The sequence below is a fragment of the Lepidochelys kempii genome, chromosome 7 (genome assembly GCF_965140285.1).
Source record: "Lepidochelys kempii isolate rLepKem1 chromosome 7, rLepKem1.hap1, whole genome shotgun sequence".
Lineage (NCBI taxonomy): Eukaryota > Metazoa > Chordata > Testudines > Cheloniidae > Lepidochelys > Lepidochelys kempii.
In genome coordinates this window covers 51512969-51540866 of record NC_136386.1, presented here as the reverse complement: position 1 = coordinate 51540866, position 27898 = coordinate 51512969, and the positions used below count along the sequence as shown (strand labels likewise).

Here is a 27898-nt window from a genome sequence, read left to right as displayed (position 1 = left end):
CCAAATGGGGTGGGCAGGGGCCACAGAACCAGCCACGGCACAAAGGTGACACACGGGCATTCAGCACTTTTAGACAGTGTAATTGTATTGGGTAGGGCCCTGTATGCCTGGCCCTCAGCAGCACACCTGGCTCCTACCAGCACAGGCATGTTGCAGCTGTGGCCCCCTATTTTCCCTGAACACTTTCTACTGCTACAGGATCAAGCTCTTCCCCCTGCTGCCCCCCTGACAGCAGCCCCATGGCCACAAACCCCCATTAGCCCCTAGCTCCTCAGAGCCCAGCAGCCCATGAGGGCCTAGTGCTGCGCCCTGCTGTGAATCCCTCCTAGGCATCCTGGCAGAGATGCTGTGCCAGCAGAGCCAGCTCCAGTGCCCACCCCTGCATGTAGGGCTCTGCTCCAGGAAACAAAGTGTTAACAGTTCAGTAGCAGGCCTGGCCCAGCAGCTACATGATGATGCGTGGTTCCGGCACCGACTCAGCGATGGACTTGTGTGGCAGCACATTGGCCCCGTTGAGATAGAGCTCATCATTGACGATGACGTCCTCACCCAGCACTGTCACGTTCTCCATCCGCACCTAACCGAGACAGGCCGCCTGTCAGCCAGTCCCCACCACATGCTTCCCTAAAGGCCGAGCTGGCAGGGTGGTAGCATAGAGGCAGCATGTCTCCCACAGTGTGGGTACATGGGTGGACTTGCCCAGTGCTTCATTCACTCAACGCTGCCTCTCCTGGCTCCTGCTTGGGTCTCTCCCCCACAACAAGCCCTAGGCTGGAGGAAAGATGGGAATCCTACCACTGCAGCCAGGTGCAGCAACAGCCCCCCCCACCCCCACGTTTCCCTGGGCTGGGAGCAGCCTGGCCCTTTCAAGCCCCTTCCATGCCTGCTCAAGGAGGAGGGATGAACTGGGATCTGGTCTCTCTAACTGAAGCCTGCCCCAAAGCCAGACTTCCACCCCAGAGCTGGAGTTTGTATCCTTGCCCCCAGCTGTCACCTCTGTTCTTCTGCAGAAAGGGACTGTGCCTTAGCACCCCCAAACCAGCCAGGCATGGCCCCCTCCAGTGCCCCCAAAAAGAAAATGGTCACAGCCATGACTCACCAGGGAGCACCAGCAGCCATGTGTAGCCAACTAACCAGCAAGCGTTTATGATAAACACACAGCCAGCCTCACTGGCTGCTGGGCCTTGCTGCAGGCATGCGCCAGCCTGCCAGGTAACTCACCCACTGACCCACAGACGACAGCCAGCCAACAATGCAGGACTCTAGCCAGGAGTGGGAGCGGATACGGGAGCCCTTCAGGATGGTGCAGCGCTTGATCCGTACCCCATCCTCCACCACCACCCCAGCCCCAATGGTGACATTGGGGCCAATTGTGCAGTTCTCACCAATCTGAGCACTTGGGTCCTGGAAAGGAAGAGCGAGGTGGGTGTAGGCCTACACTACAAGGGCAGCTACCTGCCCTAGCACCAATCCCTATTGCTCCAGCCCTCATGGTGCTAGGGGTATCTGGCCACGGCCTAGCATGGCTGGCTGGAGGAGCTGCCTTTTGAGAACAGAGCAGATGCGTAAGCAAGGAAAGTCATGGACCCAAGTCCTGGCTGATTCTCTGTCAGCATAGGGGACCCTCACCCAGCAGCAGGGAGTTCCCTGGCTCAAGGCAGCCCTGTGCTAGGAGATACCAGCCCACTTTGGCGAAGGAGACCCCATAGCTCCCCCACAGAGATGAGAGCCTGCCAGCACACCCCCCAATGCTGAGCCTACCAGTACTTAGACACAGATGCCAGACCTGGTAGCCCAGCGAGGGCCTGCTTCTCAGGTCAGTTGCTGAGCTCTGGTGCAGGCAGGCAAGAGAGAGAGGGGAGTCTCCACCCCAGGTTCCCCTCTAGGCAATCCCAGGGTCATCCTGTCCCTACAGAACCATGCCTTGGCACAGTCCTGCATGGGAGGGGATAGCTGCCCCTAGCCACATTCCCTCTAAAGGAAGTGCTGTTACAGATGCTTACAATGGCCTGTGCCTGCAGAATGGGCCAGCCCACCTCGCTCAGCCCATGCAGACTGCTTCAGGGGGAGCTGCAGTGCTCAGCCATACTCAAAGTGCTGTAGGTCAGAGGCCTCCTCAGGACCCCCGTGACAGCACAGCCCTCACCTTTCTGGGACCTGCTCAGCCAGTGAGGCTGCCTGCAAACCCCAGGTTTGTAGCACTCCACAGAGCTCTGCCCGACCCTTGGGATGAGTACAGCATGTGCTTGCTGTGGGCCTGTTTGACTGAAATGTATCGTGTGGGCTGGTTGGGGGCCATGTGCTGAGGCTAGCTGAGAGCTTCAATCCCTAAGTCTTGAACTGTTAACCAGCGGGCAGAGCTACTCATGTAGACAAGGGTTGAAAAGCCAGCTCCAAAGCAACAAGCGGAACTAGTGAGAGGAGGTTAGAGAGTGAGCGAGAGAGCCAGATATACTTTCTGTTCCCTAAAGTTAGGCCAAGAAACTATCCCTTCCTCCACCACAGGCTCCAAGAGTACAAATACTGCAGGCAAAAGTACAAGTCCAGGAGCAGAGCAGGGTCTCTCCAGTTTATTGCACTGAATACAGCATGGATGATTACCTGCCTCATAGACATGTGGCTGCAGACAGCTCCTGGCCCTCAGAGACTAGAGTGGCTGAACTGACAAGAGCTAAGGGAGACACAACGTTACAGCGACTAGACTTTATGGGACACAGCAGAGCGGGCCCACCCCTGGCCTGACAGCCTCGGGGCTGCTGAGGAGGATGAAGGTCTCAGGGAAAGAACATCAAGCTGGAGCAAAAGGCAATAAACCCTTAATTGGGACCCTCATCTCACACTGAGGACACCCTTCCAGGGGAGAGACCCCACTAACTAGGAAGAGATAGGTAATAGTAATGGGGGATTCAATTATTATAAAACCAGCTCAGTTTGTGAGAACCACATGGTGAATTATCTGCCAGGTGCAAAGGTGCAGCTCTCAAGACATCTAGGACAGACTTTGTGCAGCGCTGGGGAGGGACCAGTGGTCATGGTGCACGTAGGTACCAGTGCCATAGGGCAAGGCAGGGGAGGTCCTGGAGGCCAAATGTAGGCTGCTAGGTAAGAGGCTAGAGTCCAGGAAAATGGAAGTGCTCTATTACACTGAAATGCTTCCAATTTCAGTGCCAGACAGGCAGGTCTCATTGCGTGGATCAGACAATGGTGTTAGGAAGAGGGGCTTAGGTTTATTAGAGAGAGAAGGAGCCAGTACTGGAGGGAGGGGCTCCACCTCACCCAAACAGAACCAGACTGCTGGCATGTCAAATTAAAAAGGTTGCAAAGGAGTTTTTAATCTAAGGGCTGGGGGAAAGCTGACAGGTGCAGAGGAGTGCATGGTTTGGGCAGAAATCCCTTAGGGGAGGATCTATTAATGGGAATTCTCTATGTCCTAGTAAAGAGGCAAGGACAAAAATTGATAAAGTGCAAGTAGGAACTGAAGAGAAACAGTCAAATGAAAGAGTCCCATTCAATTATATCACATGAAGGCAGACAACTAAACACTGACCAATTTTTTTATGCACTTATATACAATGCAAGAAGTCTAAATACTAAGATGGGAGAACTTGAGTGCCTGGTGTTAAATGATTATAATCAATGGGAGACGGTAAAACCAGCATCCTATAGATGTTGTAACAACTGGGTAGGTCGTGCTAGTGGGGGAGTGTGAAAAAACAGAGTGAAACTTGTAAAAATCTTAAATGAATCAAACAGCACCACAGAACTGCTGTGGATAGAAATTCCATGCTTGAATAATAAGAGTATAGCAGTAGGAAATATACTACCGACCACCTGACCAGAATAGTGACAGTGATTATGAAATGCTGATAGAGATTAGAAGCGAATATAGTTGAACCGCTTGGTGATAGCGTCCATAATGTAATTAAATTTAACATCTGGGGGGTGGAGGGAATACCAAAGGAACTCATCATAGTAGCATTTAACTTAAAAAAAGGGGAACTACACAAAAATGAGGAAGCTAGTTAAAACAGAAATTAAAACTAACAGTCACATTAGTGAAATGCCTGCAAACTGCATGGAAACTTTTTAAACCACCATAATAGAGGCTTAAACCTACCCCACAAATAAAAAAAAATAGTAAGAGGAACAAAAATAAATGTGACATGGCGAACCAGCAGAGTAAAAGAGGTGGTGAGAGGCAAAAAGGCAGGCTTTATAAATTACAAGTCACATCTTACAGAGGAAAATAGGAGCCTAACCTCTGGCAAGTGAAGTGTAAAAGTATAATTAACATAAGAATGGCCATACTGAATCAGACCAAACACTTCATTTAGCCCAATGTCCTGTCTGTCAACAGTGGCCAATGCCAGGGGCTTAAGAAGGAATGAACGAATGAGACAGCTGAAGAAAGAATTTGAAGAGCAATTAGCAAAAGAGAAGAACTGCCAGTAAAAAATCCTTTAAGTTCATCAGAATCAGGAAGCCTTCCAAACAATCAATGGGGCCACTAGGCCATCAAGGTGCCAAAGGAGCATTCAAAGACGACAAGGCCATTATGGAGAACAAAATTAATTCTTTGCGTCAGTGTTCGCTGCAGAGGGTGTGAAGGAGATTCCCCTCACCTGAGTCATTCTTTTTAAGTGACAAATCTGAAGAATGGTCCCAGATTGAGGTGACAATAGAGAAGGTTTTGGAACAAAGTGATAAATTAAACAGTAATAAGTCACTAGGACCAAATGTTATTCCCCAGGAGTTCTGAAGGAACTCAAATATGAAATTGCAGAACTACAAATGGTGGTATGTAACCTATCACTTAAATCAGCCTCCGTACCAGATAACGAACGTAATACCAATTTAAAAAAAAAAAAAAGGCTCCAGAGGTGATCCCAGCAATTACAGGCTGGTAAGCCTGACTTCGGTATCTGGTAAATTGATTGAAACTATAGTAAAGGAAGAATTCAGACACATAGATGAACACGATTTGTTGGGGAAGAGTCAACATGGCTTTTGTAAAGGGAAATCATGCCTCACTAATCTATTAGAATTCTTTGAGGGGGCCAACAAACATGTGGAGAAAGGTGATCCAGTGGATATCGTGTACGTGTACTTGGACTTGCTTTCTTAAGCAAAGTAAGCTGTCATGGAATAAGAGGGAAGGCCCGCATTGATCAGTAATTAGTTAACAGAAAACAAAGAGTATGAATTAATGATCCATTTTCAGAATGGGCAGATGTAAATAGCAGGGTCCTCCAGGGATCTGTACTGGGACCAGTGCTGTTCAATAGATTAGTAAATGATCTGGAAAAGGGGTAAACAGTGAGGTGGCAAAGTTTGTAGCTGATGCAAAATTATTTAAGTCCAAAGCAGTCTGCAAAAAGTTACAAAGAGATCTCATACAACTGGGTGTCTGGGCAACAAAATGGCAGATGAAATTAAATGTTGATAAATGCAAAATAATGCACATTGGAAAACTTAATCCTAACTGTACGTGCAAAATAATGGGGTCTATGTTAGCTGTTCCCACTCAAGAAAGATGTTGGAGTCACTGTGGATAGTTCTCTGAAAACATCCACTCAGTGTGCAGCAGCAGTCAAGAAAGAATACAGAATGTTGGGAATCATTAGAAAAGGGATAGATAATAAGTCAGAAAATATTATAATGCCACTATATGAAGCCATGGTATGCCCACACTTTGAACAATGTGTGTATTTTTGTTGCCCCATCTCAAAAAAGATATTAGAATTGGAAAAGGTTCAGAGAAGGGCAACAAAAATGATTAGGGGTATGGAACAGCTTCCATAGGAGCGAAGATTAAAAAGACTGGGATTGATCAGCTTGCAAAAGAGACCCCAAGGGATGATATGATGGAGGTTTATAAAATCATGGCTGGTGTGGAAAAGGTGAATAGGGAAGTGTTATTTACCCCTTCACATAACACAAGAACCAGGGGTCACCCAATGAAATTAGTAAGACAGCAGGTTTAAAACAAACATTTTTCACACAATGCACAGTCAACCTGGGAAACTCATTCACAACATCCCCTGGCAAGGCCAAAAGTATAACTGGGTTCAAAAAAAGGATGAGATCAGTTCTTGGAGGATCAGTCCATCAGTGGCTATTAGCCAAGAGATGCAACCCAAGCAGTGATGCAACCCAAGCACCAGGTGTCCCTAGCCTCTGATTGCCGGAAGCTGGGATTGGACACCAGGGGATGGATCACTTGATAATGGCCCTTTTCTGCTCACACCCTCTGAAGCACCTGGCATTGGCCCTTGTCGGAAAACAGGACACTGGGCTAGCTGGACCTTTGGTCTGACCAGTGTGGCCATTCTTATGTTCTGTTCTTTTCACTCCCTCCCTGTGGGCTGGCCCCAGGCACTGCCCAAGGGAGAGAATTACAGCCAGCCCCTTTCCTTGGGCTGGAAAGCCTGAGCCTAGATGACCCCTGGCCAGGACTAGCTCAGGCTGGTGTCAGGACAGCAAGGGCCCTGTCTCAGCTTCCTCAGACAGGGCCCAGACAGCCCACACTCCCCACCTGGGAGGGCCCCAGTGGGATGAGGGACCGGGCTGGGCTGGCCATAGCAGGCCTGATGGGGTCCCACATGGGGTGCACAGGTTGGAGGCCAGTGCCAGTTAGTGTCCTGGGTCTGAATTTCCTAGCATACTGCAGCAGAGCTCAGTAAACCAAAGCCCACGGCCAGTTACAGAGCCCTACCATCAGAAGCCACACAAACCAGCTCAGCTCCCGAGAAATGGGGGGGAGGCGAGCAGCAGGGTGACCGGGGTACTGCAAGCCCACCATGGGTATCACACTGTGGGTGGGTCTACACCCACCCATGTCAGGATGGAAGCAGCGTCCCAAGCACACCGCTAGGCGGAAGAGCACAGATACTCACCACCAGCACGTTCCCCATGAAGCCAGGGCCCGCATGCAGCCTCTCTGGGTGCTGGACCCTCAGCGACTGCAGGAACATACACATGCCCGTCAGAAAGTCCTTGGGCTGCCCGATGTCCATCCAGAAGCCTGTAGGGACAGAGCAGCACTCACAGCCTACAGGAAGGGCAACAGGGCCAGGTCAAGCCCCCACAACAAGCACAGGAGATTCCCCCCATCCTCCTGGATTGGCCCAGAGGAGGCAGCTCATATACCCACTTGATGCCACTGGCACAAGAGGCACACAGACTTGGGGCAGAAGGTTTCCTTTGTGCTGGGGCAGAGAGGGGGAGGGCCAGGACTGTTTCCCAAGGCAGAGCAGAGAGCGGGGAGATGGATGTCTCCTTTACTCTGGGGCTGGGAAGGGGTTTCAGCGGGGTCCCTTACCCTGCAGCTCCATGGCATAGAGCTCCCCATCCTGAGCCATCACTGGGAAGATCTCCTTCTCTATGGAGGTGGGCCGCAGCTGCAGACAGACACACAGCACCCAGTCAGGGGCATCTCCTCCAGCCTGGTGCTCCCATTAACCCGAGTGCACAGCCTCCCAGTTCCCACAATGCCCTCCAAGCACCTGGCTGTTAAACCTACATGCAGCCTAGAGATTCCAGGTAGTCATGAGAGCTCCTGGCTGGGCCTGGTCTCTGCTTCCATGCCCCCGGGCTCCACCTGATCTGTTTCAGTGCCCTAACTGCTGGGAACCCCTCCCCTTCCACAGCCTCCTCTGTCTCCTAGAAAAACCCCAGCCCAACACTCAGCCTCCATCTGCCCTCTGCTACACATGCACACAAACCCGGGGAGGGAGGGGGTGCTGACCAGGAGACATGCATCCCTCCCTCCCACCCCCAGCCATTGCTCTCCCTTCTGAAGGCTGGGCCCACAGGTGACCAGCTCCCTACCTGGATCCTGTGCAGGAGACTGGGGTTGAAGATGTACATGCCGGCATTTATCTTATTTGAGACGAACACCTGGGGTTTCTCCACAAAGCGGTGGATGCGCCCTGTCTCGGCTTCGCACACTACCACCCCGTACTTGGAGGGCTCCTCCACCTTTGTCACCTGCAAGGCAAAGTCACCGCAAGGCACCTCCCTGTGGGATGACTGAGGGAAGGCCAGGTGGGCTCTGCCAGGCCGGCTCTGCCAGGCCAGTCACTACATTGGCCAGGACGGTTTCCCCTTTTTACAGGCAGGGAAACTGAGGCACAGGGAAAGGACTTGGCCAGGACTGCATAGCCAGTAGTCCCATTTCTGCCAGCTCTACTCAGGGGGGCCAGAACGGGGGGGGGGGTGGTAGGGGCTGCTGGTTTGTATAATTTTTGGTGGTGCCCAGAACAAGTCCAAGTCCGCCCCAACCCCCCCCACACACACCTGCCTAAGGCTCTGGGAAGAAGTTTGGGTGCGGGAGGAGTGTGGGCTCTAGGATGGAGTTTGGCTGCTGGGGGCAGGGTCTGGGCTCGGGCAGGAGGTTCGAGTGCGGGAGGAGGTTTGGGCGCTGGGTGTAGACTCTGGGCTGGGACAGAGGGTTGGGGTGTGGGAGGGGCATGGGGCTGGGCCAGGGATGAGGAGTTTGGGGTGCAGCAGGCAGGCTGCCCAGGGGCTGGGGGCCAGAGAGGACTCCCCCCAACCCTCTCCCCACTGTCAGCAGTGAGCTCTAGGGGAGGGGGGATCCCCTCCCCAGCCCAACACTCACCCAAGCTCCTGCAGGCTGCTGCTCAGGAGGTCCAGCCAAGATAAGCCCCCCACCCCAGAGTTGCCTGCCAGGAGAGAGGAGTGGGGCTGCCATGCGCCTCCTCCAGTGCAGCAACTGTCTCAGCCTGCCCCCAGTGCCGCTCCCTTGTAAGTCGGCTGTGGCAGCTGCCAGCAAGGGAGCGTAGTGCAGAGCAGCAGCCCGCTGTCCACAACAGACAGGGACACTCGGGGGAGGCGCATGGGGGTGGCAGGCGGGGCCAGGGGATGCTCCACAGAAGGCACGTGGGGGCGGCAGGCAGGGCAGGGGGAGAGACCCAGCCCCAAACATTGGTGGAGCTGCCCCTGGGGGAGGGTCATAGAGGCAGTGGCAGGGCTGTGCTTCATGCCTGGGGAGCTGATAATGTGATCAGTCCTCCCACCACAAAGTGTTGCCCCTGCCAGTAGCACCAGCTTCTTCCCAGTGGGAAGCCAAGGTGAGCCTTAGCCCCCTCATTTCACCAAGGAACCCTGCCCCCTGCTCCCCCTCTTCCTCCTGAGGCCCCGCCCCCTGGCCAGGCCAGAAGCCAGAGCCAGGCCATGGTAATAGCTGCGCAGGGAGCCCAGGCAACTGTGGGGGAACCCCAAACCCTCCACCTGGTCTGGGTGGTGCACCTCCAGGGTGAGAACACAGGCTGGGGGCTGCTCTTGGCAGGTGGAGGGTCCTGGGACTCCCCACAGCAGCCCGGGCAGCTCTTATCCTGGCCCAGGCAGCCCTTATCCCAGCCCGGCTCCAGCTTCAAGCCAGGCTAGGGTGGGAGGGGCAGGGGACATGGCCCCCCATTTTTACACAGGTTCCAGAACTCCTGGCTGTGCCCCAAAAAGCCCAGGAACAAGTGTAGCCTGGTACGCCAAGTCAGTAGGGGGTGGCAGGAGCCAGTCCTGTTCCGACCTCCAGGAGTCAGCCCTGGGCACTCACCACAATGGAGCCCTCCTTGCCGTGGTGCTTGTGGAAGCACACCATGTCTGTGAAGGGGAAGTCGCAGATCACGTCACTATTAAGGACGAAGAAAGGCTCCGAGCTCTCAGTCAGCAGCTCCCGGGCCAGCGCCAGGGGTCCCGCTGTGGAGGGAATATGGCTCAGAGAGAGTTGGCAGGGGGCAAGGCCACCCACTGCTCCCCAGAGTGGATACAACAGCTGCCAGCAGGCACTGGCTCCACCCTGCGCTGAGCTAGCCGTTTAGCTTCAGTTTTATGCAAGCGGGTGGCGTTGGGATGAGAAGCCTCACCCCATCCCTGTAAACCACATGAGCAGGTAGTCGGGCCCCTCAGCTGACCCTGAAGGGGGCCCCACGGAGCATGTGGGATGGGCACAGACTCACCTGTGCCCAGTGGCTCCTTCTCATGGGACAGGGAGATGCGAATGCCCAACTGAGAAAGGTAAAAGAATCCAGGGTCAGGAGGATGCACTGCACTAACGGCCATTTCCTCACCCCCCCCAAAAATATCCCCGATGCCACCCTGCTCTGCCCAACCCCCCCAGATGGTTTCCCCTGTCCCCCCATGCTCCCAACCCCCCGCCCCTTCTACATAGCCGCACCCCGCCCTCCAACCCTTCCACATGGCTCCCCGCGGCCCGGTCTCACCCGCTGCTCCTGCTCCCGCATCGCCCCCTCCAGCACCTCCGACATGTAGCTGACAGCCAGGATCACGTGATCGACGCCCGCCTGCCGGGGAAAGGGAAAGCGCGTCAGCGGCGGGGGCTTGGGAGCCGCCGCGGGCGGGGTTCGGGACTCGGCCCTACCTGGCGCAGAGCCTCCAGCTGGTGCAACAGCATGGGCTTGTTGCAGAACTCCACCAGCGGCTTTGGGGTGCTGAGTGTCAGCGGCCGCAGCCGGGTGCCGTAGCCACCCACCAGGATGAGCGCCTTCATCGCCCTGTGTGGGGAGGGGAACCGCCACGTCAGGCCGGCGCGCGGGGGCGGGGGCGGGGGCAGGGCCCGCCCCGCCCCCTGCCCGACAGTCTATCCAGCTCCTTTTCCAGTGCACCCGCGCTCATCCATCCGCCGCGCCCCTCAGACGGGGAAGCCTAGGCCGGGCCTCCTGACCAATCCCAGCGGCAGACGTGTCCCTCCACCCAGGCCGGCCAATCATACAGCACGCAACGGCATTCCCATAGTAACCACAAACGTCACAGGGACTACGGCGCGCAAGGAGCTGGTCTAGCGCGAGAACAGCCAGATCTCAGGAGCCAGGGTAAACCACGCCCCTCGCGTAGCGGTGCCGACCGGTTCCGCCAGGCAGCCCCAGGGGGCGGCCTCCCGGCCCCACCCCAGCCTGCGGCGGGGGCGGCGTGCCAGGATACGGCGGGGGCGGCGAGGAGTTTCCCTGTCTTGGGGCAGCTGGGCCATGGCAGGGTCAGAGAGGACAGTGCACACGGAAGAGCTGTAGAAGAAAAGGAGAGAGAGAAAACGCCAACTGGACCTGCTAGAGTAGCAGAACCAGAACCACCAACTGCCATCACTCCAGAAGTCCACAAATAGGCGCACTTACCTCATGCATATAGTGAGGAGGACACTATTGCTGAATATCTGACTAGCTTCAAAAAGCTATGTGTAATAGATGCTTTCCCTGGTAATAAGAGAGTTCCTACCCTGATTGCAGAATTAACTGGTAAAGCTCAAAATATATTCAATGGAATACCGATTGGAGATGCTTTAGACCAATGGTTCTCAAAGCCAGTCCACCGCTTGTTCAGGGAAAGCCCCTGGCAGGCCGAGTCAGTTTGTTTACCTGACTTGTCCGCAGGTTTGGCCGACCCTCTCGGCCTGAGCTGCTTCCCCAGTGGGAGCCATGAGCGGCCAAACCCACAGACAGAGCAGGTAAACAAACCGGCCCGGCCCGCCAGGGGCTTTCCCTGAACAAGTGGCGGACTAGCTTTGAGAACCACTGCTTTAGACTACTGTAAATTTAAAAAGAAAAGGAGTACTTGTGGCACCTTAGAGACTAACCAATTTATTTGAGCATGAGCTTTCGTGAGCTACAGCTCACTTCATCAGATGCATGCCGTGGAAACTGCAGCAGACTTTATATATACACAGAGAATATGAAAAAATACCTCCTCCCACCCCATTGTCCAGCTGGTAATAGCTTATCTAAAGTGATCATCAGGTGGGCCATTTCCAGCACAAATCCAGGTTTTCTCACCCTCCACCCCCCCCACACAAATTCACTCTCCTGCTAGTGATAGCCCATCCAAAGTGACAACTCTTTACACAATGTGCATGATAATAAAGTTGGGCCATTTCCTGCACAAATCCAGGTTCTCTCACCCCCCTCCAAAAACCACACACACAAACTCACTATCCTGCTGGTAATAGCTCATCCAAAGTGACCACTCTCCCTACAATGTGCATAATTAAGGTGGGCCATTTCCAGCACAAATCCAGGTTCTCACATCCCCCCCACCCCCATACACACACAAACTCACTCTCCTGCTGGTAATAGCTCATCCAAACTGACCACTCTCCAAGTTTAAATCCAAGTTAAACCAGAACATCTGGGGGGGGGGTAGGAAAAAACAAGGGGAAATAGGCTACCTTGCATAATGACTTAGCCACTCCCAGTCTCTATTTAAGCCTAAATTAATAGTATGCAATTTGCAAATGAATTCCAATTCAGCAGTTTCTCGCTGGAGTCTGGATTTGAAGTTTTTTTGTTTTAAGATAGCGACCTTCATGTCTGTGATTGCGTGACCAGAGAGATTGAAGTGTTCTCCGACTGGTTTATGAATGTTATAATTCTTGACATCTGATTTGTGTCCATTTATTCTTTTACGTAGAGACTGTCCAGTTTGACCAATGTACATGGCAGAGGGGCATTGCTGGCACATGATGGCATATATCACATTGGTGGATGTGCAGGTATACGAGCCTCTGATAGTGTGGCTGATGTTATTAGGCCCTGTGATGGTGTCCCCTCCTTTTCTTTTTGCGAATACAGACTAACACGGCTATTACTCTGAAACCTGTAAATTTAAAGATAGTGTTTTGCAAAGTTTTCAGATTACCCCCTGTCAGGGTTCCCTCCCCACTCTGAACTCTAGGGTACAGACGTGGGGACCCGCATGAAAGACCCCCTAATCTTATTTCTACCAGCTTAGGTTAAAAACTTCCCAAGGCACAAATTCTCCCGTGTACCTTGGATTAGGTAACACTGCCACCACCAAGCAATTTAGACAAACTCAGGGAAAGGACCACTTGGAGTTCCTACTCCCCCCTAATTTCCATCAAAGCCCCCGTATCCCCTTTCTTGGGGAGGCTTGAGAATGAACAAGATGAGAACAGACACACAAAAAACCCCAATCAGATTTTAAAAGAAGCAGAACTTTATTAGAAAGAAAAAAGGTAAAAGAAGCACCTCTGTAAAATTAGAATGGAAGATAATCTTACAGGGCAATCAGATTCAAAAACACAGAGGATTTCCCTCTGGGCCAAACTTTAAAGTTACAAACAGAAAACCAGGAATACACCTTCCTCTCAGCACAGAGAAAATCACAAACCCAAACAAAAATAAGCTAACGCATTCGCTTGCTAGTACTTACTAATTCTAATGGAGTTGGATTGCTTGTTTCCTTGATCTATGTCCAGCAAGCACACACAACAGACAGACCAAACCCCCACCCCAGATTTGAAAGTATCTTGTCCCCTTATTGGTCCTTTTGGTCAGGTGCCAGCCAGGTTACCTGAGCTTCTTAACCCTTTACAGGTAAAAGGATTTTGTGCCTCTGGCCAGGAGGGATTTTATATACTGTATGCAGGAAGGTTGTTACCCTTCCCTTTATATTTGTGACACCCCCAAAACATATAGAATTAAATTTAGGAATCTTAAAAGGGTTGTTGGGAAGAGTAATGAGGAATATGTAAACAATGAAAGATTTGTTGGGAAAATGGGTGAGGGGTAAAGAGGTGGCAAGTTTTGAAGGAATGCTTGATCTTGTTGCTCAAGAGCATTTCTTGAGCATGTGTAAGGCTGATGTAAAGCAGTGTCTATGGGATAAAAATGTAAAAACTGTGGATGAGATGGCTTTTTTAGCTGATGCCTTTGAACAGACTCAGGCATCTATTGAGAGCAGGCCACAGAAGAGGGGTTTAAAACTGGTGAGAAGGGAGGATCCCATTTTGCCCCTGGGAAGAGAGAAGGGGGTTGGGAGTGTTGCTGGCACCCAGTGCCGAGAGGCTGAACAACAGCTTGAGTTGGTTCGTTACCCGGTGTGCTGCACCCAATAATCACAACGGGGTGGAGAAGCAGAAAAGTTTATTTGCAGCTGCAAAAAGGTACAGGGAGAATAAAATCTCAAATCCTGCACAACAGAGCAGGAAGTTACACAGGCTTTTATACATCCTTTTTTCCAGCATACTTGTCCAATAGCAAGCTGCCCCAAGTATCCATATAGCCAGCCAATCCAGTTCCCAGCTAGTTCCCTGATTCTCTGTATCATTTGTTAAACTATACATAAAGCTGCTAGTTTCAGGCAGTCTGACTCTGCAACATACTGTTGCAGATTCTCAGCATAACTGCTGTGTGTGCCTCCAGGCGGGAGGGGCCAAGGACACTTGGGCCTAGTATGCAGAGCTGCTGCGAGTGCCTCCAGGCAGGGGTGGGGGGGCCAAGGACACCGGGGCCTAGTGCAAGGGGGCTTCATCGACACTCGTGGTCTTCCATCCCCTCGAGTTACCTAGTGGCCATGCCCCAGTGTTCCCAACAACTCCCCCCTTTGAGAACACTCAACAGCCTTGGCTCTGAGTTTTCTCACTTGGGCTACTGATTTCTTTACAATATGACTTTGCATAAGCACTTTGTGATAGCCCTGAAGAGAATGACTTATTAACTTTTGCAAAAGGGCCCTGACACATGATACTGCACAGCATAATACCAGTAATACAAGCAATACAGGAAAGAGAATTTTCAATAGCAGGCTAAATAAACCACCAAGCCAAGACGACAAACCCCAGCCTGAAAACAAGGTTTGCAACCAATCGTTTTCTGGGGCAGTATAGGCAACCTGTGCTCCGGCTCGGGCATGGGCTTCAGCCTGTACCCCCTTTTATAGATTTCATAACTGCTATCATTTACATATACACAACATTGGGGCCCGACGAGGGCACAAACCCCTCCTTGGGATGCCAAGAGATAGTCCAAAGCCAGCCTGTTTTGGAGGGAAAACGTCCTGAGCTGCTGTACCTCTTTATTTAAAGTTTTTACTGCTGACCCTAAATTACTAACCGAGTTTTTTAACTTTAAGGCCACCTTCTTAAGTACCATCTGCAGCCTTACAGTATAGCGGCCTATGCATGCCATGGCTGGCCCAGTAAACAGTGGTGCTATTCCCAGTACAGAGCACCCTACCAGCTTCTCGGTTGTGAGGGGATTCTTCATATTGCCCTCTAATGCCGTAGTCAGTCGCCGCAGGGTCTTTTCTCGTGACTCAACAGAGGTGTCTCGGGCATTTCTAATCTTTCCTTTGGGCAGTGTGGCAGTTATGGAAAGATGAGGAACTCCATGAGCTATATAACAGCTACCTGTCCAGTTGGCTGGCAGCACCTTGTAAGCCTTTCGGCCACATACAAAATAGTGACCCTGTAGGGCCCAGTAAGGACTGTTTCTTAAGGGGATTCCTGGGATATTTAAGGCTGCTTTGGCTGCTTTTTTAAACAATTTATATGCCTCTATGGGAGCATCTTATTTTTTTGATTGGGTACAAGTGGGGGCGTTTCTAATTGTGCTGTTCAAATTACACTCGCCATAGGGATCACTACAAACCCACCATTGGCTTGCTACATTGGAGATATTAACTGGACAGCAAGTTACATTTCCAAACCCCTTTTTTGTGGTAAGATTATTTGTAAGTGTTTCCCTAAAAGGGGAGGAACCATTACACCCACACTGTTGGCCTCCCCTGTTGGTCTTTATCCAATACCCATCAGCCCACTGTGTAATAACACAGGAGCTCTTTCCCACAGGATGCCCATAGTGATCAGATTGGTTTCGGGTAAAACATAGCACTCCCTCAGTGCGTACAGCAACTGAATACTCCTGGTCCTGATAGGTGGCCTGCTGTAAAGAGGTCTTATTCCAGAACGGTGAGTCCGTTCTTTCCTGCTCTTTGGTGGTGGCTAATTCTGCTAGGGTCAAGGGCAGCATGTCAAGGGGCATTCCCGTTTTGGGGGATAGTGGAGTTGGAGCACATACCCAGCAATCAGTCTGGTTTGTTAAAGTAGCAACATGGTGCGCAAGCAAAACAAAGGAGTTATGCTCCCGATATGCACAGTTTGGAAATACCAATACAGAGAATAACAATGTTACCCAATTAATTATGACCAGAGTCTTCCCAACCCAGGGTCTCCAGTACCTGGGTGGGCCCATTTTAGCATTAAGGTGCCCGCTATTTGTGTCTTTTAAACAGTAGCTTTAGCCCGAGATCGTCACTAGATGAGGAGTCAGCAGGTTGGATGGTCCACTGTCCTGCTGACGAGGGGGCGGTTACTGCCTTCAGACGAGAGTGATGGATCCAGTTCTTGTGTCCCTCGATCTTTGCCGCTGTATGGGAGATCAGCAGGACGGTATAGGGTCCTTTCCACTTTTCCTGGAGAGGCTCATCTTTCCAGGTACGAACAAGCACAGAGTCGCCGGGCTGTAAGGAGTGAACGGGAGAGTCCAAGGGGACAGGCTGGGAATCCTTGGTATACCTGTGAAGAGACAAGAGAACAGCAGACAGGGAACACATACACTGTGACAAAAAACCATTACCCAACTCCCATTCCCCTGACAGAACCGGGGTGCCATTCATAGGCCATGCCCTTCCAAACATAATTTCAAAGGGACTGAGCCCTAATCTACCCTTTGGGAGAACGCGGATACGGAGTAGGACGAGGGGCAAAGCATCAGGCCATCACAGTGAGGCTTCTTGGCACACTTTTGAGAGATGCCGTTTAAGGATCTGATTGGTACGCTCCACTACCCCACTGGCTTGCGGTCTCCAGGGCGTATGGAGTTTCCAGGGGATCTGTAAGGCATGTGAGATGCTTTGAATGATTTTTGATGTGAAGTGTGTCCCGTTGTCAGATTCCATCCACAGGGGGAGTCCAAAGCGAGGAATGATCTCCTTAACAAACTTGAGGGCCACTGTTCTGGCAGTGCAGTTACGGCATGGGAAGGCTTCTGGCCATCCGCTGAACCGATCCACTATGACAAGGAGATATTTGAACCCTTGGGTCCGGGGAAACTTAGTAAAGTCTATTTGCCACACTTGTCCAGGGCCCGGAGTGGGTTCTAGGGCAGCTGGTGGCACAGGATGTCCCGGTCGGGGGTTATTCTTTTGGCAGACTAAGCAGTCTGCTTGTACCTGGGCAGCCAGGGGTCGGAGTCCGGAAGTGATAAAGTATTTTCCCATTAGCTGGATAAGTGCTTCCCTGCCAGCATGAGTGGTTTGATGTAGTTTCTGCAGCACTGGCCGGATTAGGCCCTTTGGTAAGAGGACCTTCCCTTCTGGGGAATGGAGCCATCCCTCCTTTTCCCGGAGACCGAGTTTGTTAGTTAGCTGTCTCTCCTCCCCAGAGTACTGAGGGGTTGGAAGTTCCCCTACTGATGGGATAAGGGCATGCATATGGGCATTCTCAGTCTGAGGGGATGGCAGGGTGGCAGCATGCTTAGCCTCTCTATCTGCCCGGGCGTTACCTCTGGCCACATCTTGATCCTCCCTTTGATGGGCTTTACAATGTACCACCGCCACTTCCGAGGGGAGTTGTACGGCTTCTAGGAGCCGGAAGATTTGGGGCCCGTACTTGACTGGGGAGCCTTGGGCTGTCAGCATTCCCCTTTGCTTCCATAGGCCAGCATGAGCATGCAGCACACCAAAAGCATACGTTGAATCAGTAAAAATGTTGACCCGCTTTCCTTTTGACAGTTCAAGTGCACGGGTCAGGGCTATTAGTTCAGCAAGCTGGGCAGAGGTCCCAGCAGGCAAACCTTCAGCTTCCACAGTGTCATGGAGGGTCACAACAGCATAACCCACCCTCCTTTGCCCATCTATTACAGTACTGCTACCATCAGTGTACCACTCATAATCTGCATTTGGGAGGGGTACATCCTTTAAATCCGGACGGCTGGAGTACTGGACATCTATGATCTCTAAACAGTCATGTTTCTGTTCCTCTGTTTCTGGCAAGAGAGTGGCTGGGTTAAGGGAGGGGCAAGGCTGTAGGGTGACTTCAGAGTTCTCTAACAGCTTAGCCTGGTACCGAGCAATCCGAGCCTGGGTGAGCCAAAGCCCTCCCTTTGCATCCAATAAGGCTCGGACCATGTGGGGAGTATAGATTTGCATAACCCCTCCCAATGTTAGCTTCTCCGCTTCCTCAAGCAATAGGGCAGTAGCTGCGACCGCCCGTAAACATGCCGGCCGACCCTTTGCAACCTGATCCAATTGCTTAGAAAAATAAGCCACGGGATGTCTCCATGCTCCTAACAGCTGTGTAAGCACTCCTAGGACCACCCCCCTTCGTTCATGTACATACAACTGAAACGGCTTAGAGAGATCCTGCAGGTCCAGAGCTGGGGCTTCCATTAATTTTCTTTTCAGGATTTTAAATGCCCTATCAGCCTCTGGGGTTCAATAGAAGGGGTCATGATCTGCTCCTTTTACACAGTCGTACAGGGGTTTAGCCTACAGTCCAAACTCTGGGATCCATATCCTGCAAAAGCCTGCCATACCCAGAAATGCCCTGAGCCGCTTACAATTATTTGGAGAGGAACTTGACAGATAGATTCCTTTCTTTTTTTTTCGCTTGAACGCTGATGCTCCCCTTGCCTTAGCTGTAACCTGATCCCTCTCCACCTCAGACAACAGGGTTCTCAGGAGGATATTACAGTCGTCTCAATCGGCTTGTGACTACTGAGGCACCCCTCAAAGACTGAAATAAACCTGCTTGCGTTCGTTGAGAATTCCCCAGCCTGTGTTTTAAAAGCTGCTAAGTCTATTGGATTGAATGGCACATGGGTGTAAACTTGCATAGTGGTAGCCTGACGTCCGTCTGCCCCTGGGCAAGCCACAACAGTCTCGGTAAGCAAAGGATAGAGTCCCACCGAGGGGGCAATCTCTGTAACCCGAGGCATCCTACCCTTATACGGTGGGAGTGTGGGGGCCGAAGGGGACACCGGCTCTGCCATTACAGTGGGGGTGGGGGTCTGGGGACTAACATTAGCTACTACCGAACCAGTCGGAGTCAGATTACAGCGCTGTAAAATATCTGGTCGAGTATATAAAGTCAGAAACAAATGCGCATACATATGTTCATTCTATTTCCTTGTTCTCTGACAGAACAGGAGTAACTGAAGGATCGTGTTGTAATTAATTGACCCTCCTGGTGGCCACCATTCCTGGTCCTCTAGCTGATATTGAGGCCAGTCAACTGTACAGAATCGTTTTAATTGGCTCTTAGTCATCGGATCCGCACCAAATACCTTCCAGTTTGCTAGAATGCACTCTAGGGGCGTACACCGTGCCCTAACCTCTGAGCTCTGTCCCTGTCCCATACCTACAGGGTAACTCTGGGCGTCCCCAGGTTCCAACAGAGCATACAATCCGGATTTTAAAAGGTTCCTACCTTATCCAAGGGACCGGTTCTTCACCGTGGCCTGCAGCTGCTCCTCCCCCATGTCTAAGGGACCGGTTCTTCACCGCCGTCCACAACAGCTTCTCCACTATATGAGTGCATTGCACCGTTGTGCCCTCTGGGGTCGATCAAATCGCGTCTCCTCCGAGGCCCCCGATGAACTCACCGGTGTGCGCTGGGCATCGGTTCTCGCCACAATCCTCGACCTCCAGGAGGGGTCCGGGCAAGGCTAAATTGCAGCCTTGTCGCCCACCCAGGGACGCCAAAAGCTGTTGCCGGCACCCAGTGCCGAGAGGCTGAACAACAGCTTGAGTTGGTTCGTTACCCGGTGTGCTGCACCCAATAATCACAACGGGGTGGAGAAGCAGAAAAGTTTATTTGCAGCTGCAAAAAGGTACAGGGAGAATAAAATCTCAAATCCTGCACAACAGAGCAGGAAGTTACACAGGCTTTTATACATCCTTTTTTCCAGCATACTTGTCCAATAGCAAGCTGCCCCAAGTATCCATATAGCCAGCCAATCCAGTTCCCAGCTAGTTCCCTGATTCTCTGTATCATTTGTTAAACTATACATAAAGCTGCTAGTTTCAGGCAGTCTGACTCTGCAACATACTGTTGCAGATTCTCAGCATAACTGCTGTGTGTGCCTCCAGGCGGGGGGGGCCAAGGACACTTGGGCCTAGTACGCAGAGCTGCTGCGAGTGCCTCCAGGCGGGGGTGGGGGGGCCAAGGACACCGGGGCCTAGTGCAAGGGGGCTTCATCGACACTCGTGGTCTTCCATCCCCTCGAGTTACCTAGTGGCCATGCCCCAGTGTTCCCAACAGGAGCCTAAACATTTTCTTACCTAAAAACATCCCTCTACTGTTAACTTCCATCCCAAATCTTCTGTAGAAGCAGAAGAGCCCAAAAGGTGCTATCAATGTAATTCCACTGATTACCTGAGGAATAAATGCCCTGTGCTAGGAGGAAGCAGACAACCAACAGCTCATGTTAGTTCTGCTGTCCTCAACACAGAAACCCCCCCGTTTGCCAACTGTGCCCACATATCTATTCAGGGGACACCATCACAGGGCCTAATAACATCAGCCACACTATCAGAGGCTCGTTCACCTGCACATCTACCAATGTGATATATGCCATCATGTGCCAGCAATGCCCCTCTGCCATTTACATTGGTCAAACTGGACAGTCTCTACATAAAAGAATAAATGGACACAAATCAGATGTCAAGAATTATAATATTCATAAACCAGTCGGAGAACACTTCAATCTCTCTGGTCACGCAATCACAGACATGAAGGTCGCTATCTTACAACAAAAAAACTTCAAATCCAGACTCCAGCGAGAAACTGCTGAATTGGAATTCATTTGCAAATTGCATACTATTAATTTAGGCTTAAATAGAGACTGGGAGTGGCTAAGTCATTATGCAAGGTAGCCTATTTCCCCTTGTTTTTTCGTAACCCCCCCCCCCCCCCCGGCATTCTGGTTAAACTTGGATTTAAACTTGGAGAGTGGTCAGTTTGGATGAGCTATTACCAGCAGGAGAGTGAGTTTGTGTGTGTGTGTTTCCGGGGGGGGGGGGGGGAGGGGGTGAGAAAGCCTGGATTTATGCTGGAAATGGCCCACCTTGATTACCATGCACATTGTAGGGAGAGTGGTCACTTTGGATGAGCTATTACCAGCAGGAGAGTGAGTTTGTGTGTGTATGGGGGTGGGGGGGTGAGAAAACCTGGATTTGTGCTGGAAATGGCCCACCTTGATTACCATGCACATTGTAGGGAATTTGTGGGGGGGGGTGGAGGGTGAGAAAACCTGGATTTGTGCTGGAAATGGCCCACCTGATGAACACTTTAGATAAGCTATTACCAGCAGGACAGTGGGATGGGAGGAGGTATTGTTTCATATTCTCTGTGTATATATAAAGTCTGCTGCAGTTTCCACGGTATGCATCCGATGAAGTGAGCTGTAGCTCATGAAAGCTGATGCTCAAATAAATTGGTTAGTCTCTAAGGTGCCACAAGTACTCCTTTTCTTTTTGTAGGGAGAGTGGTCACTTTGGATAAGCTATTACCAGCAGGAGAGTGAGTTTGTGTGTGTGGTTTTTGGAGGGGGGTGAGGGGGTGAGAGAACCTGGATTTGTGCAGGAAATGGCCCACCTCGATTATCATACACATTGTGAAGAGAGTGGTCACTTTGGATGGGCTATTACCAGCAGGAGAGTGAGTTTGTGTGGGGGGGGGAGGGGGGCGGAGGGTGAGAAAACCTGGATTTGTGCTGGAAATGGCCCAACTTGATGATCACTTTAGATAAGCTATTACCAGCAGGACAGTGGGGTGGGAGGAGGTATTGTTTCATGGTCTCTGTGTGTATATAATGTCTTCTGCAGTTTCCACGGTATGCATCCGATGAAGTGAGCTGTAGCTCACGAAAGCTCATGCTCAAATAAATTGGTTAGTCTCTAAGGTGCCACAAGTACTCCTTTTCTTTTTTCTAATGCCAGTATATCTTTTTTGAGATGAGGGGACTACATCTGTATGCAGTATTCAAGGTGTGGGCGTACCATGGATTTATATAAGGGAAATAAGATATTCTCCATCTTATTCTCTATCCCTTTTTTAATGATTCCTAACATCCTGTTTGCTTTTTTGGCTGCCGCTGCACACTACATGGACGTCTTCAGAGAACTATCCGTGATGACTCCAAGATCTTTCTCCTGATTAGTTGTAGCTAAATTAGCCCCCATCATATTGTATGTATCATATTTGATACTAAACTGGGAGGAGTGGTAGATACGCTGGAGGGGAGGGATAGGATACAGAAGGACCTAGACAAATTGGAGGATTGGGCCAAAAGAAATCTGATGAGGTTCAATAAGGATAAGTGCAGGGTCCTGCACTTAGGACGGAAGAACCCAATGCACAGCTACAGACTAGGGACCAAATGGCTAGGCAGCAGTTCTGCGGAAAAGGACCTAGGGGTGACAGTGGACGAGAAGCTGGATATGAGTCAGCAGTGTGCCCTTGTTGCCAAGAAGGCCAATGGCATTTTGGGATGTATAAGTAGGGGCATAGCGAGCAGATCGAGGGACGTGATCATTCCCCTCTATTCGACATTGGTGAGGCCTCATCTGGAGTACTGTGTCCAGTTTTGGGCCCCACACTTCAAGAAGGATGTGGATAAATTGGAGAGAGTCCAGCGAAGGGCAACAAAAATGATTAGGGGATTGGAACACATGAGTTATGAGGAGAGGCTGAGGGAGCTGGGATTGTTTAGCCTGCAGAAGAGAAGAATGAGGGGGGATTTGATAGCTGCTTTCAACTACCTGAAAGGGGGTTCCAAAGAGGATGGCTCTAGACTGTTCTCAATGGTAGCAGATGACAGAACGAGGAGTAATGGTCTCAAGTTGCAGTGGGGGAGGTTTAGGTTGGATATTAGGAAAAACTTTTTCACTAAGAGGGTGGTGAAACACTGGAATGCGTTACCTAGGGAGGTGGTAGAATCTCCTTCCTTAGAGGTTTTTAAGGTCAGGCTTGACAAAGCCCTGGCTGGGATGATTTAACTGGGAATTGGTCCTGCTTCGAGCAGGGGGTTGGACTAGATGACCTTCTGGGGTCCCTTCCAACCCTGCTGTTCTATGATTCTATGATTCTATGTATAGTTGGGGTTATTTTTTCCAATGTGCATTACTTTACATTTATCCACATTAAATGTCATTTGCCATTTTGTTGCCCAGTCACTTAGTTTTGTGAGATCTTTTTGAAGTTCTTCACAGTCGGCTTTGGTCTTAACTATCTTGAGCAGTTTAGTATCATCTGCAACTTTGCCACCTCACTGTTTACCCCTTTCTCCAGATCATTTATTAATAAGTTGAATAGGATTGGTCCTAGGACTGATCCTTGGGGAACACCACTAGTTACCTCTCTCCATTCTGAAAATTTACCATTTATTCCTACCCTTTGTTTCCTGTCTTTTAATCAGTTATCAATCCATGAAAGGATCTTCCCTCTTATCCCGTGACAACTTAATTTACATAAGAGCCTTTGGTGAGGGACCTTGTCAAAGGCTTTCTGGAAATCTAAGTATACTATGTCCACTGGATCCGCCTTGTCCACATGTTTGTTGACCCCTCAAAGAACTCTAATAGATTAGTAAGACATGATCTCCCTTTACAGAAACCATGTTGACTTTTGTGCAACAATTTGCGTTCTTCTACGTGTCTGACAATTTTATTCTTTACTATTGTTTCAACTGATTTGCCCAGTACTGATGTTAGACTTACCAGTCTGTAAGTGCCAGGATCACCTCTAGAGCCCTTCTTAAATATTGGCATTACACTAGCTACCTTCCAGGCATTGGGCACAGTAGCTGATTTAAAGGACAGGTTACAAACCAAAGTTAATAGTTTCACAATTTCACATTTGAGTTCTTTCAGAACTCTTGGGTGAATGCGACCTGGTTCCAGTGACTTGTTACTGTTAAGTTTCTCAATTAATTCCAAAACCTCCTCTAGTGACACTTCAATCTGTGACAATTCCTCAGATTTGTCACTTACAAAAGACAGCTCAGGTTTGGGAATCTCCCTAACATCCTCAGCCATGAAGACTGAAGCAAAGAATTCATTTAGTTTTTCTGCGATGACTTTATCATCTTTAAGCAGGGCTTTGGAGCTGTGCTCCAGCTCTGCTCCAGCTCCAGGCAAAAACCTGCAGCTCCACTGCTCTGGAGCTGCTCTGCGGGCTCTGCTCCAAAGCCCTGTCTTTAAGTGCTCCTTTTGTATCTCGATCGTCCAGGGGCCCCACTGGTTGTTTAGCGGGCTTCCTGCTTCTGATGTACTTAAAAAACATTTTGTTATTATCTTTTGAGTTTTTGGCTAGCTGTTCTTCAAATTCCTTTTTGGCTTTTCTTATTACATTTTTACATTTAATTTGGCAGTGTTTATGCTCCTTTCTATTTACCTCACTAGGATTTGACTTCCACTTTTTAAAAGATGCCTTTTTATCTCTCACTGCTTCTTTTACATGGTTGTTAAGCCACGGTGGCTCTTTTTTAGTTCTTTTACTGTGTTTTTTAATTTGGGGTATACATTTAAGTTGATCCTCTATTATGGTGTCTTTGAAAAGTGTCCATGCAGTTTGCAGGGATTTCACCTTTTTATTTCTGTTTAACTAACCTCCTCATTTTTGCATAGTTCTGCTTTCTGGAATTAAATGCCACAGTGTTGGGCTGTTGAGGTGTTCTTCCCACCACAGGAATGTTAAATGTTATTATATTATGGTCACTATTTCCAAGCGGTCCTGTTATAGTCACCTCTTGGACCAGATCCTGCGCTCCACTCAGGAGTAGATCGAGAGTTGCCCCTCTCCTTGTGGGTTCCTGTACCAGCTGCTCCAAGAAGCAGTCATTTAAAGTATCGAGAAATTTTGTCTCTGCATTTCGTCCTGAGGTGACATGTACCCAGTCAATATGGGGATAATTGAAATCCCCCACTATTATTGAGTTCTTAATTTTGATAGCCTCTCTAATCTCCCTTAGCATTTCATCATCACTATCACTGTCCTGGTCAGGTAGTCGATAATAGATCCCTACTGTTATATTCTTATTAGAGCATGGAATTACTATCCATAGAAATTCTGTGGAACATGTGGATTCATTTAAGATTTTTATTTCATTTGATTCTACATTTTCTTTCACATATAGTGCCACCCCCCCCCCATGACCTGTTCTGTCCTTCCAATATATTTTCTACCCCGGAATGATTGTGTCCCATTGATTGTCCTCACTCCACCAGGTTTCTGTGATGCCTATTATATCAATATCTTCCTTTAACAGGAGGCACTCTAGTCCACCCATCTTATTATTTAGATTTCTAGCACTTGTGTACAAGCACTTTAAAAACTTGTCACTATTTATTTGTCTGCCCTTTTCTGATGTGTCAGATTCTTTATGTGCATGTTTCTCGTCTGATCTGGCCCATACTTTATCCTCTACCATCCTCTCCTCCTGACTAAAATCTAGAGAATCTCTATCAATAGACTCTCCTCTAAGAGAAGTCTCTGTTCAATCCACGTGTGCCTCTGCAGCAATCGACTTTCCCCCATCTCTTAGTTTAAAAACTGCTTTGCAACCTTTCTAATGTTAAGTGCCAGAAGTCTGGATCCACTTTGGTTTAGGTGGAGCCCATCCTTCCTGTATAGGCTCCCCCATCCCAAAAGTTTCCCCAGTTCCTAATAAATCTAAAGGAGTTGAGACCAACTCCTGCACTGCAGCTGGAGGCAACACCACATCAGGAAGGGATGGGGCTGTAATGCCTGCCAGGGAGAGAACTGTCCAAGTTGTTAGCTGCCAGCGGGTCGCAGCTGAACCAGTGATAAAATCAGCTCTAAGGAGCACAGAGAAATGTGTCCCAGAGAAGGGGCAGGGAAACTCAAAAACCACTGAGGTGGGTGAGGATTCCTGTGACTATGTAACATAGGGAAGCAGTGTGCTTCCAAGTATGGGAGGGGCTAAGCCTAGCTCCTTTCCAGCAGAAGGCAACATGCCTTCAGGTGCAGGGGCAGGAGACATGTTGTCATTGTCAGTGATTAAGGAAACTGTCCCAGTTGTTAGCTGGCAGAGTTTTTCAGCTGAACAAGGGATAGAACGCTTCCTAGGGAGCACAGAGAAACATGTCTTAGGAGGGGGCGCAGAGGAGGAAACTGGGGAAGGAATAGTGGGGGTACAGGAATGTCTCCTCACTGGTCATTTGGGAGAGGATGCCCAGGACAGAGTAGCTGAATCAGCATCTGTGCACCCAGGCACTCAGCCCATGACCCAGGTTTTAAGAGGGAACTGTGTGACCGACTTCCTGGAGGGGAGCAGTCACACAGCTTACTTCTCAGCGACAGAGAAAGGGGTGATGGAAGGTACTCCAATCCAGGTCCCTGTTTTTCAGGATGCTATTTCTGATAAGTTTTTGGAAACTTTACGTCTCTTTACATCAAGATGCAACTCCAATGCCTGGGACAGCAGAGGAGTTGAGACCAGGAAATTGCCAGGTGGTAGTTTGTGAGAACACAAATGACCCAACTGACAGAGAAGGGGGTGTTTTCCCCCAGGCTGGTGAAAGACAGGGTGCATTTATGGAAAAGCTGCTGGGAAGAGGTCCATCTGATCAAAAGGTACACCTAGCCCAGAGAGCGCAGATCACAGCCCTCTACGGGGCAGGGAAGGACTCACTTCTGGGAGGGGGAAACACCAGGTAACCCCAAAAGGGGAGCTTGATTTTCTGCATATGTACAGTCCTGGGGTTGGGAGACCACTCCCTGAAGGGCCGGCCAATGTGCAGGATATCCCTGAACACCTGTCTTGCCAGACCCTGAGGCACCAAACTTCATAAGAACATAAGAATGGCCCTACTGGGTCAGACCAAAGGTCCATCTAGCCCAGTATCCTGTTTTCCAACAGTGGCCAGTGCCAGGTGCCACAGAGGGAATGAACAGAACAGGTAATCATCAAGTGATCCATCCCCTGTTGCTCATTCCTGCCCATCCTGGCTAATATGGACCTATCCTCCATGAATTTATCTAGTTCTTTTCTGAACCCTGTTATGATCTTGGCCTTCACCACAACCTCTGGCAAGGAGTTCCACAGGTTGACTGCATTGTGTGAAGAAATACTTCCTTTTATTTGTTTTAAACCTGCTGCTTATTAATTTCATTTGGTGACCCCCTAGTTCTTGTATTATGAGAAGTAGTAAACAACGCTTTCTTATCTACTTTCTCTACACCAGTCATGATTTTATAGAGCTCAATCATATCTCCCCTTTGCCGTCTCTTTTCCAAGCTGAAAAGTCCCAGTCTTATTCATCTCTCCTCATATGGAAGCCGTTCCATACCCCTAATCATTTTTGTTGCCCTTTTCTGAACCTTTTCCAATTCCAGTATATCTTTTTTGAGATGGGGCGACCACATCTGCACACAATATTCAAGATGTGGGCATACCATGGATTTATATAGAGGCTACATGATCTTTTCTGTCCTATTATCTATCCTTTTCTTAATTATTCCCAAGAAGGAGGCGGGCGCATTTGGCAGTCTGAAAGGGAGCACATTAAATTCATACAGCCCTACATGGGTGATGAAGGCTGACCTTTCTTTGGCTGGGTCATCTAGCGGCACTTGCCAGTACCCCTTAGTAAAGTCTAAGGTGGAGATGAACTGGGTAATAGCTCATCTGTATGTGGCATTGGATAGTTCTCTGGGCGAGTTACAGCATTTAGCTTACAGTAGTCCACACAAAAGCAGATTTCTCCATCTGGTTTGGGAACCAGAACCACTGAAGAGGCCCATGCTGTGATAAATGAGGGGGAGGGGTAGCTCCCTTTTATGGACACCCAGCCAGCCAGTTAGATATAAAGTCTCTCTTGGTGGCTGTTCTCTGCTTGTTTTACCTGTAAAGGGTTAAAAAAGTCTCCCAACATAGGTAAAAGAAAAGGAGTGGGCACCTGACCAAAAGAGTTTTTTTAATTTTTTAATTAAATTTTTTAAACGGATAGAATTTTTTAAAATTGAAAACAAGACAACCCTTTGTCTGTGTGTTGGTGTTCTCTGGGGAAGAGAGGAACAGGGCAGCACTTACGCTGTGAGAAGCTT

At 49.9% G+C, this 27898-nt stretch overlaps 2 protein-coding genes across 12 annotated transcripts in view; both read right to left on the bottom strand.

The window, feature by feature from the left end:
• Nucleotides 1-63: 63 nt before the first annotated feature.
• Nucleotides 64-10586, bottom strand: GMPPB (GDP-mannose pyrophosphorylase B). Its single transcript, XM_073352703.2, has 9 exons — nt 10400-10586; nt 10242-10322; nt 9978-10026; nt 9575-9717; nt 7831-7989; nt 7322-7400; nt 6897-7024; nt 1222-1404; nt 64-577 (listed from the first exon to the last, which is right to left on the bottom strand). Exons 1-9 carry the CDS (start codon nt 10526-10528, stop codon nt 446-448), a joined length of 1083 nt encoding a protein of 360 aa, XP_073208804.1. The 5' UTR covers nt 10529-10586; the 3' UTR covers nt 64-445.
• A 2377-nt stretch (nt 10587-12963) lies between these two features.
• Nucleotides 12964-27898, bottom strand: part of IP6K1 (inositol hexakisphosphate kinase 1) — a 124718-nt gene continuing 109783 nt past the window's right edge. For 9 of the 11 annotated variants that reach the window (XM_078853758.1, XM_073352689.2, XM_073352686.2 and 6 more), the window contains one exon: nt 12964-19648. In XM_078853758.1, coding sequence (XP_078709884.1) covers nt 16546-18216 — 1671 coding nt within the window. In that variant the 5' untranslated portion in view covers nt 18217-19648 and the 3' untranslated portion in view covers nt 12964-16545. The remainder of the gene's footprint in view (nt 19649-27898) is intronic. The other 2 variants (XM_073352687.2, XM_073352684.2) reach the window with 1 other exon arrangement.